The sequence below is a fragment of the Plodia interpunctella genome, chromosome 7 (assembly GCF_027563975.2).
Source record: "Plodia interpunctella isolate USDA-ARS_2022_Savannah chromosome 7, ilPloInte3.2, whole genome shotgun sequence".
Classification (NCBI taxonomy): Eukaryota; Metazoa; Arthropoda; class Insecta; order Lepidoptera; family Pyralidae; genus Plodia; species Plodia interpunctella.
The window spans coordinates 8,045,073-8,066,167 of record NC_071300.1 but is presented as its reverse complement, the minus strand read 5'-3'; the positions used below and the strand labels follow the sequence as shown (position 1 = coordinate 8,066,167).

Here is a 21,095-nt window from a genome sequence, read left to right as displayed (position 1 = left end):
TATTCAAAATATGAAGAAAAAAAAACGCTACTAAATGTGGCTTTTCATATCTTATGACTCTAGGTTACGTTTATTCCGTAAGAGATCTGTGCAGAATATAGCGTAATTAGGATTACCCAAATGTTGTTCCAAACATATTTTTGTGATGAAGATTCTTTTCTAGAGTTTAAAACAAGAACAAACCTGGTGCAATTATTCGTAAAGCAGTTATACACTGCCAGCACTTCTCTGACTGGCATAGACAGTTTCCCAGGCGGGGCGTACACCCTGACTTCTTTGGTGCTGATGACAACAAACGCCTTCAGAAGGGGCGAGTAGGGCAGATCCTTTCCACGCACATTTAGCAACCACGCCACTTCATCCAAGGCTGTCACCACCATGGCGTCAGCGCCCATAGTTTGCAATTCTTCGCGAACTTTCGTCACCTTGTCTCGCCATGTCATACCTTGTTTTAAAATTGAACTTATATAGACAAACTTCCATAAGAAATTGGCGTTTGGTATAGGAGGAACAAAAGTCGAATATTTTTTAATATAATATATATATTTAATCAAAGTAAGAACCATTATTATCTATGCACTTTTGCCATCTCATAGGTAGTTCATTGATCCCTTTACTAAAAATCATTCGGACGGGAATCAATAAAATCTTTGAAGGTGGTTTGGACTGCCCTATCGGAATTGAATTTTTTTCCGTTGGAAGAAGTTATTCAAATCGAAAAAATGGTAATCTGTTGGAGCTAGGTCCGGGGAGTACGGTGGATGTCTTGGACATTCCAATTGAAGCTCCTCTAATTTGGTAGCCTTCTGTTGTGCAGTGTGTGGTCTAATGTTGTTGTGAAGCAGCGTGGCTGTATGAATTTGCATTTGGAATTCCTAACCAAAGAGGAGAAATTTGTGATTAAAGTGGCCAGTACAACAAAACGTCAATTTCTTATGTAAGGAACTAATATTTATTTATTTTATGATCTTAATGTATAATACTATTATACATCATCTTTAATCTATATATAAATCATGGATAAAAAATTTTAAATTTTTAGTTTTTAATACGTTTATATACAAGTAACATAGATATTAAAGTTTACAAAGGCATACGCGACGGCGACCTATTATTTGATGAACTATGTTGAATCCATGAAATAGGTACAACTACAGTAGTACAACATCATAGAATCACCCTTATTTTATTCATAAAGTTAACATACTAATAATCCCCATAAAAAAGAACTGACCAGTATATTCCATGACATGCAAATTAGCCACAATCTTGGAGAAGTCAGGCCGGCGCCTGTCCGGGTCCAGCTCTTCATTCCACAACTGGTCGAGGAGCGTGGGTGTGTGGATCAGCGTCAGCCCCATCTGCTGCAGGTGGCTGGACAGGAGCTGCCACTCGTTGACAGAGGTCAGACGAGCGTCTGCACCCACGCGGCCTGTGCGACCTATTTTATCCTGAAAGTTGATCGGTGGTTGGTAGATTTTAAGCAGTGATGTCTACCCTTTGGTGCCGGCCCTTGGGAAAATCATCGATGATCTTTCCTCCTAGTAGCACCAGGGATCCGAAAAAACAAACATTATTTTTTATTGTTATTTCGGCATCGTTGTATGTATAATAGATAAACTATCGCTACAGGCGAATGTCATTGTGGTCCTAGCTATAAAAAAATATTATAATAAAATAGCTTCACTACCGAAATCCACTCAGGTATGATGGGCTGGCTGAGGTTATCAGAGTCTATAACGTCCCAAGCGCAGGAGACGGAAGCCCTGGCCCGCTGCACCTCGCCACTGGTGACCCACAGAGCGGCCCCGCCGTCCCCCATCACCACGCCTGTGCCTGCCCCATCCCAGCCTGAGAAGTATTCCAGGCGACGCTCTTCCTTTGACGGCTCTTCGCTCTGAACAACAAAATAATTGAAAAATAATAATTTTACTGATCCACAATTCTGTTTATTGCCTTTGTAAGCATCTCATTTTGTTGCTTTCTCTGAATATATTTTCTTTGTGCAATAAAGAGTTTAGTTACAAACAATACCTGGTAAAAAGTTACTAGATAGCATTATTCAATACTGAATCCAAAAAGGCGATTTGTATTAGCAATTATAAATTTATCGAGTAATTTTTTACTTAGTAAAATAATCGGTCGGTGGTCCTGTTCTTTAAATATGTATGTTTCGTATATCTAGTTTATATTTAATATATTATAGTACTTAATTACAAGGAAATAACAACCATCATGAAACCAACTCACCAAATGCTCATCACTGAAAAAAATAATGAATGCATCAAAGAAAGCATTCATTTGTGTGTATCCCTTGTTCCTCATGGCACTGCGGAGTCTGGCTAGGGGGCTGTGTATGCTGTTCGCGTCCGTGCAGACTGACGGCATAGCTGAGGGCAGATCGTCGAAGACCAGCGTAGTGCGAGCTGCGGTCGACGGGGGTGGCGTGGACGTGGAGGCCGCAGGCGCGGGCATCGAAGTCGTGGTGAAACGAGCGCCGAGACATGCTGAAAATACACGACATTATTGTAAAATATTAATTTTGTCTCCTGAGGACTAACTGTTAAAAATTTTCGCTTTTACCAATTTTACTATACTTATTTTGTCATGTTTCACCTCTTTTTCTTCTTTCACAAATTTAATGATTTCCAGGCCTATTATTAATTTTAATATGTAGTTACATAACACAGACCATTTTAGCCTTAACATAACTTCTATGGAGTGACACATTTTATGCAATTTCGTCGGTATATAATTGCGATAATAATGACGATTTTTTGGGAAATCTCTTAGGTATTTTTACATAACTTCAGGCAAATCTGTTACAATTTTTTGAGTATACCCTTAAATTTCTTTTCTAATGTTATGTTTTCCCATTTAATTAAATTTGTCAAGGACCATCGTAATGAATATGGCTCTTTCTCCCTACATCGAGTGAGAAAGCTTGCTCTATGCATCTCCTTCATAGGGCATATTCCTAAAAAAGTTCATCAGAAGGAGAAGCGGCTAGCGACAGCGGCGTTTGTAGCGCGGGAATGTACCAGGATGGCATGACGCACGCGGAGGCCTGCAAAGGAGCTTTCTCCAAAAGCTCTCGGGTGCGAAAGGGACAACGAAGGGCAATTAACACCCTCCTACTGCAAAGCTCGCGTTTTGGGGCGGCGCGGCGGTGGCGGCTGTGTGCGTTTTAGGGCGTTCCGTCAGCGGCGGCGGCGGCGTGGCGCGGGACATAGTCCAGCTGTTTTCATATTGTTTTAGGTTCCTTTGTAGTAAAGGATTTTATTATCGTAATAAAATAAAAATATATTTCAACAAAAGAGGAGCTTTTCTAAAAACTGTCCTAAACATCAACAGACTGCTTCTTAAAAGGCATAAATTCCATAGCGACAGTTCTCAAGTAAAAAATACAGAGTGTAGAAATAACAAAAAAAAAGTATTTCCATTTCCCACTCCTACCCTTGTCTTGAGCCAATAGGCAAGTCATAATGGAGGTCAATGTCCGGGAGGTACCCAAGGGATGTGGGTTCTATTGGAATGACGTCAACAACTAGCAGGGTCGCAGAGGTTGCCAGGAGATCATTTCGTCCTTTCCCTTTTACGACTAAAGGATACGCGTTTTATGGTTATGTTGAAACAGCCGCCATTCTGGGAAGCGCAATTTGTTACACCGAAATGGTCGACATGACGTCGGCAACGACTAGGGTAGCATAAGGACGAAGAGATTTAATATATCGCAGAAATTCCATCCACAGGATATTTCTTTGAAAGTGTAGAAGATTTACAGGACATGCAGGACACTGCAATAAAAATGGCAGTTCTAATTTAAATAATCGAAAAAGGAAAATTTGACTTGATGCCAAATACGACTGTTTCACGAATATACGTTGAAATACTTTAAGTCATATTTCGAATGAAAATTACTACGTTTGTTTAAAGAAAAAGAAGATAGTTGCTACGCAGGTAGTAAGTATTAACTGTATTTAAAATTAGTAAAATCACCACCCACGAGACCACCCAGCGCCACAAGAGATAAATAATAAATAAATAAATAAATGAGGACAAACCACACAGATTGAGCTAGCCCCAAAGTAAGTTCGAGACTTGTGTTATGGGATACCAACTCAACGATACTATAATTTATAACAAATACATATATAGATAAACATCCAAGACCCGGGCCAATCAGAAAAAGATCGTTTTCCATCATGACCCGGCCGGGGATCGAACCCGGGTCCTCTCGGTTCAGTGGCAAGAACTTTACAACTGCGCCACCGAGGTCGTCGAGAGAGCACAAAATAAACAATCTTTCCCCGCCCCTTTTACATAAATTATGTGGTGGCGCCCTTAAGGATATCTTGTTCCCAAAGGGACAAAATATCCTGCGAATGACTAAGGCATCATGATGATGTGAGAGGTGCGTGAGTCCTCGCAAGGATGCCCAAGGATAACGAGCCGCAGACAAAGCGAGGCCGTTCACTCGGTCACCTCTATGCACCGTGACGTCAGAGATATGTTGCAGTCGGAGCGCTAATGCAATGTCTGGTGCAGTGAGTGGCGAATGTGCCGATAAATAGATGTAGATAATACAAAAGAAAATACTGGTTATTTTACTACTTATTGATTGTACATAATTTTTTTATTAGGTAGGGTAATCTGGCTCTTTATTAAATCATAAAATATACATTCGTTACAATAAATCATATAATTACAAATATTCTATATTTATTATACTAAGTTCGAAACTTAAATCATGGAACTACGAGTACTACCGTTTCTTTTCAAATTTTTACAGTTCTCATATAGTAACAAATTCTTCTCTTGTATATGATTTACACGACCTTTAAAAATATAGTTATAATAATTCCATAATATTGAAAACTAACACATTAAATCATAGCTTTGACTATACAGAGCAACTCTGCAAATTCTGAATTCCCTGACTCCATTTAAAATGTTGTCCTCTACCTTATACATTTATTATAAGATTAATAATCTAAAGCATACATTTTTAATTGTAGTTTTTGTATACAGATTTCCAAATTCAATAAAAATCTGATTCAGTCAAATTTCCCTTCAATGAAATTATATGATGAGTGAAAGAGAGCTTAACGGTTGAAACAGGACCAACACATACCGAAAAGCGGTCTCAGTAACTTGTAATTTCCCCAACCTCTCTGTTAGGAGAGCATGAACACGAGAGGGTAACATTTACATCGCATTACATCTCTTTTACACATGCTCATTCATAAATTACGCACAGGACAAACTTGAAAGATGCACACAAATACACAAATCTTTTCATATTTTATTCAAATTACAATGTAATGCAAAAGTGAAAGTGATTGTACAGATAATAATAAGGTAATAAAAAAAAAGTGCGTGTGCGTGAGAACAATGGTTTGCCCCCTTTTTCTACCAGGGATATATGGGTCGCGTGGAGATAGTATTTTCGAGAGGACACGTAAGTGTGGGGGTAACATTGTAATAACGGACAATGCAGTCCCGCATCGAGAGTGTGGGTGCTCCTTGCGTGGGAAAGGGATGGAGAAATGATGAATGTGCACCGCTGATTGGCTGACGCCATCGTTTGCTTTCATTCTATTTTCGGATCCTTCAGATTCTTTTTTTTTTTATTATTCGTTTAGATATATTCGTTCTATTCTTCCAGAGAAAATGAGCGGGCGCGATTGTACCGCTAGAGCAAAACTTAATTCTATATAAAGCATAAATTACCACTTAGAACTATGGGAATTCAAATATAATCAAATTAGTAATGTACCCATTATTGATATTTGACTCGTGTGAAGAAAAGAAATGAATCCGTCCAATAGGTTTTCTATGGAATAAATTCTTACTCATTGCTAACTGAGGAACGATGTCACAGGCAAAGCTAGTTATCAGTACATTATAATTATACTATAGTTATATCTCTTTCATCTGGGTTGCCTCATAGAACATCTCGAAGCCTAGGGTCCACTTTCTTACTTATTCTCTTCTACTTAGTTCCCATTATAATACCTATCTCTATATAAAAAAACCCTGAAATAAATTGAAATTCAAATAATTTATATAATAATGTAGCTGCTGATTAAAGAATTTTGGATATCAGTTGAGTAAGTAGCTCCGAAGTTACACAACTTATACAACTATTTCCTCTTTATATAACAGTGTTGATAGTTAGAATGTAGACAAGTGTAGATAAAATGTACTCTGCCATATCGTCGTCGAGTATTATACTAATTTTCATGCGTTTATATATGAATTATATATGGATACACACATACAACAGGACGTAAGGGAGAAGGGTGGTGAGGTGAACGTATGAACTATATACCTATATTCGTATTACTTACATTACATTCATATATGTATTGTTTTAGAAATACAATGTGGGTGGATAACTAAACTAGTTATATCCTGAAACTGGAATCATCTCTCTCAATCATTTCACTTTTTCTCAAGCTTACTAAGTTGAAAATGAAAATTAAAAAAAAAAAGAATTAAAGTAGAAAATTAGTAGAAAACGTGCAACTAACACGTTCTTTAGCTTTAACTAAGATGTCTTCTAAAATGTTTTAATTTATTCAAAAGCTTTTCTAAATTATTATTTTTTAAATGCAAACTTTTTTACATGTACCTTACTTACAGATTGATAATCGATAAATAGAATGTTAAAGCATTAAAAACTTTTTAAAAAGATTATTTAAAGAAACTGGCCTACGAAATACACTCCCAGACATTTTCAAGCAATTTCGTAGTAATTCCTACTTCAGCAGTGTATGATGATGTATGGAAGTATCAATCAATATGAGGGAGAAATGGCGCTTGTGTTGGATGACGTCAGTCGCTACTAGGTCTTCATGACTCCCGAAGAGTACGCTTTCAGTTGGCAAGGTGAAGATTGCAGTAGCGGGAAGAAAACGTAAAAACTATGATACATATTGTTTTTTTTCCAAAAGAGGAACTTGATGTATATATAAAGATTATTCTTATCTAAAAGTCGATCAAAATTCGTATCAGCAGATTTGATTAGTAAACATTTTAAATATTGAAGTTTTAAAGAGAATTTCGCTTTGGAGGAATATCTGAAAAAAAAAACGAGATGGGGCGAACTTTATGTAGGAATGGTGCGAAATATGTTGGAACTACTTTAGTAGGTCATATAAAATATCCATTTCCTATTCTTAAAATCTTGAAGATAATAAAGTAGTTATCACGAACTAAGTACCTATTTGATCTTTTGTAAATTAAAAAAAACTTCCGGTTTAATAGAGCAACATTTGTTAATTCGATTCCTGAATTAAAATGCATTTTTTTAAATGTAGGATAGAACTATAATAAACACAAATTACAACAGCAAAACATGTGCTTTAAAAAATCGAGACTTTTTAAAGCACAATTGTGCTGGTAGTGTGTAATTTGTTTCAAAATTCGTTGCGAAAGTTGTGATGTAAGCTCGTGTAAGCAAGCAACTTTCTTCACAGGAAACTGAGAATGCCAACTATGTTCCTTTATGTAACCCGTTCACGTGTGGCGTTCCCCGACTACCAGGCGCGCCGGATCAGCAGGAGGTTGACGTGTCTCCGACTAAGTAATAGGTGACTATTGCATATGAGAAGGTATGTAGTAAAATAATGTTAGGAACTATTTATCTATATCGATAATGATGACCTATTTAGTGCAAAATTTAAATTTAATGTGCGTATATATATTTATGCATAATTTACTGATTAAAATCTTTATTTATAATAATCTAAAATATTTTATTGTACTTAATGTATTTTCATTTCTGTCGATGTCAAGATGTACATTTAAGCAAAATGCATATGTCATTCATTTCCTTATATAGCAAAAGTACAGTCATTCAATAAGCGTGAGCAAGACAGAGATACACAAGAGCAGACACAAGGAAAAATAATAACCGAACAGAACCCTACATGTGGAAACCAGCTCTTACTTGCTGTGCAAGACAGAGACCGAAGTTTACAAAATACATTATCTAAACGCCACTGTACCCTGAACTCTTGCTTGCTTTCTTTCCCTGTCACTCACTGCACAATGCAGTTGGAGAAAATGCGAGGCTCGGTGACTGTTGGGACGGCGGAGTGTCAAAATATTCTGGTATTGGTTTTAATGGGTGGCACAGAAGGGCATTGCACCTCCTCGAGTTGCTGCGACTTTGGTGCATCGTTCGGGTTTGACGCATGTCACTGCGTCATGGGGCGTGGACCGTGCGCGGCTTGGACTGCTTGCGGGCCATTGACACGATTTTACTCGACATTGTTGATGTATCATCACAATTAGTCACGCACGTGCGTGCGTGTACGAGATGAAAGGTACTAAATAGTGAGCCAATTTGAGCGAAATCGTACTTTAACCCAAAAGTTATTTAATATTTATTTACAAACGATTTTACATGATTTCCCCACATGTACAATCTGATATACATGTGTGACTCAACTTCTATATGTAGTAGCTAAATTGTTACTTTTCATACAAGTTCTACAAAGAGGTGGTGGACTTTTAACTATCATGTCACACACATTTGAGTTGAAACGTGTGTGGTTCAGGCCACGTGTCGGAAAGGGTTGCACATGTGGGCTATATGTACCAGGAGAGCATAGGTCACAGGGAGTTCCCGTGTCACATATGTTGCGTCAGTGTGTGCGCGATGCGGGCTCCCCTTGCGTGAACTTAGGGGTGCGCTCCTGTGTGGAACACACACAGGCGTATATCGGCTATCTGTTCTATTCGCTTGGCTATAAATATTCCAGGAATTGTGTCAAAGTCAGACAACACGATATGTGAATTGTGTTTCTGATTTCTGCTATGCATATCTATTTTCTACATATTACATGAAAAAGTTTGTTTATATAAAAATATGAATCACGAGGATTAAAATATCTGAAATAAGTGTTATACATATACTTCACAAAAGTAAAATATAAATATTAAAGAACTTCAAACTAATTTTAAAACTGTAATGCTTTATTACTGTGTTTAAAACTCAAGTCCTGTTATTTCTTTTTATCAAACTGTAACTAAAGTTAAAGTATGTAGGTATAATATGTTGGCAATAATAAGGGTACAAGTACAACCCATCCACAGACACATAATAACAAGGTACTCGTAAGGTACAAACAAACAAGGTTAAGTATATTAAAAAAACAATAGGAAATGAATTATCATGAATGCGGAAGTGAGCTTGTCATTGTAGCCTCGCGCCTCGTAGCGGGTTACGCAAGTCTATCGTCCTTCGTAGCAGCACTACGAGACGTTGCGAAATCGTAGAGGATAGATCAATTTTGTTTGCCTACGTCTCGTCCCGTATTCTGAGAATTTTAATTAAACTAGTTATTGGAGTAAAATTGCAAATAATGATTGAATAGTGTGTTTCACACCATATAAAATATATGTATATTTATTTATTTTTATTTTTTAACAGTTATTTAAATTACATAACAAAAAATGTCATAATTTAACCATTTTATTTTCTCGAGATTTAATCGTTTTTAGTATTTATCCAAGTAAAAATATTTTATAGCATTATAATGTGTTTCCGATTCGGACATCACTGTCGTAAGTTCTATAATTTTTGACAGGAAAATACACCTATTTATTTTAGTGGAAGTAAAATAAACATTATGATACTATGGACGAAATGATACTGTAGATATGGACCTTATGGACCGGAAGGTTTACTAAGATAGTAAAGTAAATTTATATTTAGACTTTTAGCATTTAAAATGAAAACATAAAATAACCAACATTACAAATTTCACAAACTTCAAAATGTTATTATTCATTCAAAACTGAAAATATGTGAAACGAAGTCCTACACTCCTATGTTACCCTGGTAGTTGAGATTCAAGTGAGGCCATCTTTGTTGTGCCGTTACTTGTTGGAGCGGCCCGTCTCGTGGGCTGCCATTATTTTATTTAAAATATTGTACTTGACGATTTGATAGAACGTCAATAATGTAACGATCAAAATATTTATTGTTTGCTAGTAGTATCAATATATATTTTAATATTATTCAATAAAAATAGTTTCGAGTTTCTTAATTTATGTTTGAAACAACCATACGTTTATTATTTCAAAAGCTTTTTATTAATTTTCTTAGAAAGTGCATAGGTTTACCAAAAACACATCGTTTCAATCATATTTATCTTCTGAACGATAGCACCGAAAGTGCCCTATCACTTGAATGTGATGGAACATACAATACAAAGTACAAGGTACTGCAATTAAACTTGAATGTAGTCTCTGTATCGAGACGGAAAGCCCTTTCTTAGTCGACTTCTTCATCAATCATGCCTCCCTGGTACACAAAGTCATTGGGAGTGACATGCCCATTATTTCTGCTCCAAGAAATCCCTTCTGTCATTTACACCTTCAAAGGGACCCTTCGGCATTATCTATTATTTGCATTTTTAATTACTGTTAATTAGCTTCTATTCTCCCCTTGAATAAATACATGTCAACTAATACTAATAAAATTTTGGTTGATCAAAAGAAAGATGTCAGTGATCTTATTGTAGCGAAATTTATATGAAAATTTTTTTCTTTAGAAATTGCATAGGGATGCGAATCAAACTTTTTACAATAATATTTGGTTGTTTTGTCAATAATATTATTGAAGAGCCCTTTAAATTATTTATAATATAACACAGTTTACTAGGGACCCAAAGAAGCCGAGGAGGTTGCGAAGGGCTATCTAAGGGCCTGTCGAAATTCAAGGTTTGGCTACGCACTGGGCGGAGTCTTATCAGCCAATCAGAAAAGAGAACCTTACGCAAGAAGCTACGCACATATTCGTCGGCGTCTACGTAGAGAGCTCTGAGCCCTTTAAAATACCTATCGGCTGACTGATGATTTAGGTATAAGAATTCATAAAATGAAGGTAGATTTATATTATAGATATCGATTTAGCATTTTTTATATAATTAAGAAAACAAGTTAACCCAGAGTACAAGTAACAACTTGATAGACACACACATATCACATTTTATTCAATATTTCCTGCCTCTACAACCCATATAAATAAGAAATCTTGAAATCCTGTTCCAGTTTTATAACTATTTTGATAGTGTTCTAATGAGGTTTGTTTCAATGTTCACTTGTACTCGCAATTTTTCATATAAGTGTATTCTTGGTTCCATTTGCGGCTGTAACACCTTGAAGCCTGGGCACCACTTAAAATATAAACTTTACAATTTTGAGAATTCTCTATTTTAGGGTGTGAACTACACACACATCACAGGTGTTAGCTACATTATGAAGTGATAATTTTACATTTAATTAGCAATAAGTACTTGGTATGATTTTGTATTCAGTTTAGGTACTTACCTAAATTACTAATTAAGTTTCCCAAACCGACAACGTAGATCTACCTAAACATTTAAGGACGAGTAATCCAAAATTATACTTAGTTAGATACATTATGTACTCGTTGAAATATTTTCTTAATCGATAAGTAGGATAAATATTTAAGTATATACTTAATGTATGATTGTGTCTTCTATAGTCGACTCTTTGTTGGTTGGCGATCTGATGTCAAAAAGGATTATCGTGTACTTAATTTTATTAAACTTAAATTTTAAACTAATTCTTACTCGAATGTCCACATTATAAAAGAAAAGAACAAGCGTTTTTTACTAATCAACGCCCAGCCTAAACCATAGAAACTATAAACGCGAAATTTGGGCAATAGCTTATTACGTAGTGCTTAGATAAGAAAGGAATTTTCAAAATTCGACCCCTAAAGGGGTAAACATTGGGGGTAAAGTTTGTATGAAAAATAACGAAAATACTGATCTACTTGGCATAAATGCTATGCAACAAAAATAATGAAACCCGTGTTTCAGGATTTCTTAAAAGGTCAAACCTTCAGTCAAAATTTCGTCAACTAAAGACATGAGTAGACAGCTCAGCTGTAAACACCATTGAATTCACGTTGTTACTGTTAATTTTGGTGGGCTTCGACAGGTGCGCTCTAATTTTGATGAGCATTTTTAAAATATATTTCCGAGCATTTTTTAATAGATTAGTTAATTTTGTTGAGCATTTTTAAAATATATTTCCGAGCATTTTTTAATAGATTAGTTAATTTTGATGAGCATTTTTAAAATATATTTCCGAGCATTTTTTAATAGATTAGTTAATTTTGATGAGCATTTTTTAAATAGATTTCCTGGGGAAGGTTTAGGTGTAAAATTTATTACTGTTTTATCCGAGCGAAGCCAGGACGGGCTGCTAGTTTATATAATACAGGATTCAAATCATCTTACATAGTTGACTTTAATACGATTATTTATCGGAATATTATGACATGACATGATCACACCGTACCTTCTAGGTCCATATATTATATGTATATACTTAAATGTGAATTTTTCATAATGTCAGTTTCAGATTTAACTAACCAAAAATATATCTCAACCACAGACCATTTAACCTTAAAATGGTCTGTGATCCCAACCCAAGATTATAGGATACTACAAACTCATGAGAGACACACACAAAACTATACTTAAACATTTTTATTATTATTAAAACGGAACATGCAGGTAGTGTAAAATAACCAAATTTTTAGAGCCATTATACATACAATCTGAGCTCAATTTAAAATATTTTTCACAAGCCCGAACTTGCAAACGCCAGAGGGATCATGTGATCCTAGTACAGTTGTGCGAGGTGTTTCTACGGATCCGCCTCCGGGCGGCCGGCAGCGTCCCATCTTGTGGGAAGGACCTAGTGGGACGTCCGGAAAACCTATACCCGATGGAACAACCTCTGGCTAATTTAACGATGTTTTTATTTCTACCTAAAGGCAATAAATAATTTAAAAAGGACACCAATATCGTTTTAATATTAGCCATCGACCAGCAAAACTGTTTTCAGATAAGCGGAATTTTCATGAAAACTTAACCGGTCACCGATGTGGTATCCGGTGTGTGCCGGATATATGGATTGGAACAAACCGGAAATACTTTCAGCAGATGCTAGGATAACAGCAATCTGGAGTGGTGTCCTTCGAGAGTCGGGACGAAATCGATACATCTTTCGAGCGGAAGCGGAAGCGGACATACTGAAAATCGAACTTGTAGTAGACAATATAGCTTAATGTTTAACTACTCTATAATATGCTATATTGTTCAATATAAAATAATTACGGATACCACCTACATTTGATTAGAGTGGTTGATTGTTTTAGAAATCTAATCATCAAAAATCTGTTTAATTTGTAAATCAATATAATACAATTTAATCCTGACGAATATGATAAGGGTGTACCACGACCCGAAGCTATTGTCGATATCCTGTTATTGGAAATGTATCGGCGATTGCCGATAATGTCGAACCGTTCGGAAAATACCAAGGCTACATGGGTGTCGAGAAGATGGCTTGACCAGAAATCGATACCCCATTAATACGGATCTAAAGCTATAGGCATGCTGTATTGGATCGGGCACAGGTGAATGGCAGACAGGGGGTAGCTTTAGGGGCGGGATCGAGCTGAGGGAAAGCGCGCTTGCGCGGTCTATTTCGATATTCTGCAAAATTTTCAGATCTTATATTTCAGAGAATAAGAAGAATTGTCTAGTTGTTCTTAATAATTTTACGTTACATTATTACAACGATGGTGGGGTAATTAAATGAGAAATTAGGAAAAATACTTACACATTTAAATTTCATGTGTTAATTAAATAAAAAAATATTAAGTAGATAGGCATGAAAAAGTGATTAAACTAAATATTCAAGTTTGACAACCTGACAAACTTTTAGGTTCTTATCTTTGCTAATATTATTTATTCGAATGCGACCAAAAAGAAAAGCATAATGATATGCGTAATTAGATCGAAGAAGTATTAGGGTAGCATATTCCATGAGTATGCTGTGAATACTACACGAACGAACGAAGGGCAAGGGCGAGTATACCATACAAGCGAGTCGTCCTTTGCCCAATCTTCGTCGCTATGACAAAAATGCGCCTGGGACTGCGCACAATTTCCCTTCCTGAAAGCTAGCAATCTGCATTTACCAGGGTTACATAAAGCGGCAGGAGTTCAATGATTTCCATTGTCTGGCGCCCCTTGGTTTTTCTCTTCGTATTGCAGTGGTACCGTAAATGGGCGGAGACAAAAACACGTGGTGTCGTTATGGAAACGGTGTTTTGCCCATCTACTGGTGTATGATGAATCAAAGAAGGTCTTATGCATAGGAAAAGAGACAGCATGTGGGAATGTGAATGCGACAGGCTGAGGGAATCTGAGGGGTTGGCAGGGAGAGGGCAAACATTCGTATCTGTGTTATGGGCAACAGTCTGATGTAGGATATTTTGCTTTGTGGATAAAATGTCAAAACAGAATTAATTGAACTTTAGGAGTAGGTAATGGAGTTGTTATCCAGATTTGGTCAATTTAAAATAAAAAGGCGTGTTAATGTCATAAGAGGAAAGGGTTAAACTTAACTGAATTCGTAGCACTAGGACAACATAGGGGGAGAGAGTAAAAAGGTAAGGTAAAAATGTGAAGGTCAGCAAGCATAGAACAAAAATTCATTCAGATTTACAAAATTCAGTAAGTTTGGAATTTGGAACACTCATGGAAATTTATAGAATTTTGAAGATAATCATTTTGCCAGTAATGTTAGCGATTTTAGGCCATGTATTTTGATTTATTTATTACGATAAGTGTTAAGACGTAGTAACGTCTTCTTATAATTTGTTTTTTCGCAAAACTTGTAATTTGTTCTTATGCAAAATAAAGTCAGATGTAAATAAATCCGCTTCCGAGCAGCTAATTTAGTTTTCAAAAATATTTTTCTTTGGGACGTTTAACGTCTGTTTAAATAAATAGATTCATTCTCGGTGAAAATATGCAAGAAAGTTGTAATACAGTCGTCGCTTAGAATATTCAGGTTTCTGAGCTTAAGTAGCATTTAGGCTTACGTTGACATGAAATACTGTAGATTTAGTATTTTTTATATCTACAATAGGGAAAAAGATAGAAAGATACATTAGAGGTCTCACTTATCGAGAGTACGCACAGTGGAGGAGTACAGCTTGGATTGAACCGCGTTAAAACTTTGATATCAAGAAGCGCGTGGTCCGAATGGATGCTTGCGTAGGCAATGGTCAGTTTGTATGCCACGTCCTTGTTTGTTTGTCTGTCTGGTTGCCAAGTGGTCGGCGCAGTGGGCCGTGCAGCGCGGCCACAGTACCAGGCGTACAGACAGGCGAGGCGGTGACGATGCAACTGCAAGTGCATTCACCCTTTGGCGGTGCATTTTATAAATATTCTCTGTGTAGACAGTAGACGATTGGCGGTGGACGGAGCTTGACGGTGATATGAAATTGTTGTTTGGTAATGTTTTTAAAATTGTGTATGTCCAGCGAACCTCTCAAAATTAAAAGTAGGTACTTAGCCACGTGTCGTTCGTGAATATGTATTTATAAGTGACATACCAACCGTCCTAAGTGGGATGCGTCTGTCTGTTTTTTCGCGTAAACTCAAAAATTACTGAATAAATCTTCAAGTTCAATCTAACTACTTATTTCCTCATTCATTATCTAATTATTCTTATTCGCACTTCACAAGCCCTACAAAAGACGGAAAATTGACAATGACTTGTTCATATTATGTCAAAAATGTCCGTTTACAAAACCCACGAAATCATATATTTAGAAGGGCGCCCCGCATGAAATAAATATTAAAAAAAAAACAACTCTGTCATGCTTACGATTGAAATTCTATGGTTTATACTTAGTCCAAATAAATTATTGTTTATTATTTATTAACTGACTTTCTAACAGGAGGCCACTTCAAGCTGATCACTTCCTCTCTCTCTGTCTCTCTCTCATATGACCGTTTCTCCGGTTGCTTCCAGTTATAGAGCTTCGGAGCCCTGGGTCCGCTTTCTTAGTTTTGCTCCTCTACTTTGAAGTCTTTCACATTGATCACTTTCATAAGTTATATGTGTTAACTTTCGGTAAAGATTTGTTACTTCAGTAAAGTATTAACATTTTATTTTTTAAGGAATTCTATTTTAGTTTTCTTTATTCAATTAAATATAAAAATAAAAGTCATCGCGAATATTGCGACATGCATAACCTATAATCATGTATTAATTAATTTTGTTTTTTTTTCATTAGCATAATTTCTCTTTATAAAACATTGTTTGCCGACGGAGACATTTTATCACATTAGCCACACATTATCCGAACAAAGTGAGAATATAGGGCTAAGTAAATGTCCCACACTTGATAGATTGCTTTGTAATTTACTGCGCCATTATCGAGCACGTTTATAGAGATGACTGACCCTGGTGACATCAACTATACTGCGAGAATGTGAACTCATGGCTGGTATAGACCTTTCGCATACATTTATAATGACTTTACTGCTAATTCTTACTCGTTTGAGGCTTCTAATTTTGTTATATTTAAATGTAATGTTGTTGTAAAGTCATGAAAATAATTTTAGCGATAATATGCAGACGTAACAACATGATAACACAAATGTGTTATCTTGTTTCTTCTTTAATATCACATAGGAAATTCTACGTGATATTATATTAGAGGAGTGGCCGGGGTAGCATGTCAGCCTCCGATTAGGCAAGTGAGCATGTTCAGCTATTTTACATAACTCTCATATAATAACTTTTTAATTACCTACATTAAGTCTAGCAGAAACACTGGCCAACTGGCCAATACGTAAATAATTAAGTCTCGTCCCGAGTTTAATTCTCAATACTTTAATTAATTGATAAATAATCAATTATTTACGAATAGACGAAAGATTCTATCAAATGATCAATTTATTTATTTAGTTATATGGTATAATATTGAGTAAGCAGCTTTTACGCTTAACTATCATATAGTGTTAAAATCATATTTTTCAGTACGTAAGGATAGTTTCTTTACCGTTTTATTTTACACAATTTTATCATCAACATCTAAAATTTCCTGTTTATCAGAGGTTTTTTTCTGAAACCTTTTTGTTTGAGCCGTTCTCATACTTATGTTTCGAACAGGAATAGCTTCTATTTTTTAAATATTTTTTCTTAGGAGTGTCACTGACGCTCAAGCTTTAACGATTTTTGCCGCTATCTAACAAATTGAAGCAAAAATCAAAGTATCTGTCAAGTCAGATTTAGCGGTTAGACTGATGATACAACACTGAGTAGTAATTTTGGCTAACCCTTCGCTAATAAAGACAATGTGGTCATTTATCACCCGCGGCCCTCTTCTCGACACGCACCCTGCCTGACTGACCTCGTTTGCTTGTTCGCTATTTTTATCTGAATGTACAATAATTGTACTTTTAGATAGACAGATCGGAAATGTCAAGTTTCTATGGATCTTTTCCATCTTCAGATCCGTGTCATACTCGTATAAGCAAGCTTTGTGATTTCAGTTCAGTAGTAAATAAATTAGTGTCAATTCGATACTTTCTGCGTAGTAAGTAGGTAATAAATAAGTGCTGTCCATGAATTGTCACGTTACTCAGTATTAAATACTCTATATCACTCAGTATTAAATAATCTTAATACCATGTATATATAAGAACTAAATCCCATTCCAAATGTAATGGGCGCATAATTTATTTTCCTTCTAAAAAAATACTTTGTGTAATTGATGTCACACTTTGCTGCAAAGCATAAAAGTTTATACGTTAGTTATAGTAGCTAACGTACTGCTGTGATTCTAGCAAACCTATTTTAAACGACAGAGACTTCGAAACAGGTTAGTGGGACGTCATTCGAGCGGAACGGCGACTGTAGGGCGCGTCGAGGCCTTTACCAAGTAAGCCTTCCTCCGCGATGTTACCCTGGTAGATATTTCTTTTTATGGGCTGCGGATAAATGTCAGGGAGTGCCCTGAGGCGCACCCAATGCCGTGCGTTATGACTTGCTTTACGCCTACAATAAAATCCCTGCCTTTTCCCAATCATTATAGGTTATAGGCATATTACAAGCTGGATGACCGTGGTGATGACATTACAGGTTTTATGACTGACCTTTGTTGAAGCACTAATTCCATTGTTAGGTTTATTACCTGACCTTTGTCACTATAGTTATTATCAATCAGCAAAAGCAGGTAGTTTGGATAGTTTGCGAGAATCAAGTTAAACCTTCATTTTATTCAAAATTAAAACAATGTCGTTAATATAAATTAGGCAGCTATATTATTATATATTATGTAGAAATAAAACTACACTTGCTCACGATACGTTTAAATGCATTCGCACTCGCCGTCATAGTATCCAAGTGTTAACTTTCGAGTTTAATAATGAAGGGAAAAAAGATAAGGACCAACTCTAGACAGGATTGTGAGAAAGAGACAGGACACACCCTTCTCAGGATAGCGGATGGAGGCAGTTAAGTAAAATATAACTCCTAGGAACTCATGTTATCCTGATCCTCAAGGAATATCGCCATCCCATATTTCTCACGCTCGCACCCATCGAGCCCCCAGGATCTCTCTGCTATCTCTTTTTAATCCCTAGGATGAACCACTCACACCTACAGGCTGTATGGTGGGAACCTCAACGGATGTTGGATAAAAACTATTTTTTCTTATTTTTTACTGAATAAAATCTTATTAATGGGCGCCCAACGGAGCGGCTACTTTGTCGTGGACTGTTGAGTAAGAAACTACACTGCATTTATTTGCCAATGTCTATTCTTACCAAAAATATAGGTACCTATAAAAGATTTTTGTTTTAGTCTAGTTTTCTAGTTTGTCGTAGTTGTGGTAAATTTGTATACTCGTAGACAGCTCGTAGAGGCTAGAAGTATGCCAAATATATTATTTTTGTAGATTGTTTTCAAAATAGTTACATCAATGGGTGAAAAAAACCCAAAGAATGTATGTATTTAATTCATTATTAGAACAGATTAACTGGGTTAGTATGATATCTAAGTTTAAGTGTACCTAACTGGTCTTTCCTTATAAGGATGATCTTATTACAAATTTATCTTCAACCGACTTCATGATGAATCGGATATCGTACTTGATTCAACTATGAGACTACAAGGTACTAAAAGCCACAAATGTGAAGTAGGTAGTTAAGTATATAGAGAAAAATAAAGCTCTTTTTCAAATTGTGTACATGCTCTGTTGACAGCATTATTAAGGTAGATAAATTCGGGAAGCGGTCTCACGCCTAGCAACCGGATATGACCCAAAAGCGCGCTTTGTTTATCAAATTGATGGGTTCCGTAGAAATTTGCCAAGGAAATGCAGTGAGCGACACTCAAATTACTATGTGTATAAATAGGAGACTAATGTTTTAAATTAATTACTTTTATTATAGTATGTAGTTTGCTTAAGGGATGCCCACTTTCAATATATTTTGTTAATTAAGTTGTGCAGCTTATTTTTTCTAGGATGGGTCAAGTTTTTGTTGTTTTAAAGGAATTAAATGATATAATGATATAAATGATGAGAGAAAGAGATATATATATATATATATATATATAAAGACTAAAATCAAAAAATATTTAAGTAGTTCACAGATATCGTAGTTTTGCAGCATTGGAATGTTGTGTTTTTCTCATGTGTTTATTAATATTTTTAAATTTACGATTTGATTCTGATTTAATTTAGTTTAACATAAGTGTTACGCAACACTTTTGTTAAAGTAAATTAAATTAGATGCCACAACCTAGTTACGTAGTTATAAGTTTTAAAATTAGTTTTAATTTAAGTACGGTACCCGCAGAAAATTAGCGTCATGGCCCAGCCACGACACATGCGGAGTGGGGGCCACTTTGGTGCATGTTTTAATTCCGGATTTTATTGTCAACTTAGTTTTAATTGTCATAAGTACCAAGTAAACTATTTTTCTTTCTATTCTTTCTTTCTTAAATTTTAATAATTCTTTTATATCCAGAACTACTTGTTAGAACGACGGGAAACCGCATTGGATCGTGAAATGTGGAGTCAGAAAGGGGAGGCCTTTGCCCAGCAGTGGGACACAATAGGTTAAAAAAAAATATTTTATAAAAAAGTTTACTGATAAACACCTTTAAACTAGATTTAATGAATCCTCTTATGTCCTTTCCTTATCTACAAAACACGTATACAACATAATGGTAGCTACTATGTGATGTAGGTACCTACATCTCTAAAGTTTATTAGTTAACCAGCAACCTGCCCTGGTTTTCCACGGGTGCAATATATGCCTGTTGTATACATAAGTATAAACTTTCGATCTTAGCATAGGGACAAACAGACAGCGAGAAGCTACTTTGTTTCATACAATGTTTTGATAATGATGAGTTAAATAATATCTACTTACCAGTGATGTAAACTGCTAGCATCAGCATGCGAGCCTGCATGATGGCTGATGGCTGGTGATAATCCAACTGTTTTGACAAAACTGTGACGACGGCCGCAATCACTGGCGTTTATCTCCGACGGGTGACATTTTGCTCTTTCACATTATTATCTGAAATGTAGACAACTTAATTGTGATATATATAAACTATATTTCTCCTGTGCCGTGGGATTTTTGGGAAATCCTACTCCCTTGTCTAACAAATAACCTTAACTCTCCATCCTATATACCAAATTTCTGTTTTCGCACCGTAGTTTCGGTTGTGTGTTGCCAGTCAGTCACGAAAGTATGTACATTTACGAGTGATGACGAAACTTATGATATAAACCTATAGAATGTGTGAATTAATAATAAATAAAAAAATGTGAAATATTAATAAAAATAAAAACTTAGAAAATACAGTCATATCAAATTGAAAATATAATCACGGAAAATATTCCAACGAATATTATAAAACTGCTCAACAAATCTTCTTGAAATTTCGCATACGAGATTACTAGCGAGGCCATAGATAGATCATCCCGGAAAAAGTAGAAATTCAAATTCAAAGCCACGTGAGCAATTCACAAACTTTCACTAATCAAATACATCACTCTTAAATAAATTATAGTAAATACATAAATATAAATCCACTATTCCCATTAAATATTTATTAATATAAAAGTACTTACAGATCCGATTACAGCGGGAAACTTTTGAAAGTGCGAAGTCTGCTTTCCACCGTCCGGCGCCGCTGTGCCGCCCACG

General features: G+C 35.8%; 1 protein-coding gene across 3 annotated transcripts in view; it reads right to left on the bottom strand.

The window, feature by feature from the left end:
- LOC128671587 (uncharacterized protein) overlaps positions 1–21,095 on the bottom strand; it is a 26,486-nt gene extending 5,391 nt beyond the window's left edge. The window contains exons 1-6 of one of the 3 annotated variants that reach the window (XM_053748219.1): positions 21,020–21,095; positions 20,310–20,459; positions 2,251–2,507; positions 1,691–1,897; positions 1,235–1,451; positions 184–445 (exon numbers count right to left, since the gene is read on the bottom strand). In XM_053748219.1, the coding sequence (XP_053604194.1) occupies positions 184–445; positions 1,235–1,451; positions 1,691–1,897; positions 2,251–2,507; positions 20,310–20,349 (983 nt within the window). In that variant the 5' untranslated portion in view covers positions 20,350–20,459; positions 21,020–21,095. Of the gene's footprint in view, positions 1–183; positions 446–1,234; positions 1,452–1,690; positions 1,898–2,250; positions 2,508–20,309; positions 20,528–21,019 lie in introns of those variants that run through there. The other 2 variants (XM_053748218.1, XM_053748217.1) reach the window with 2 other exon arrangements.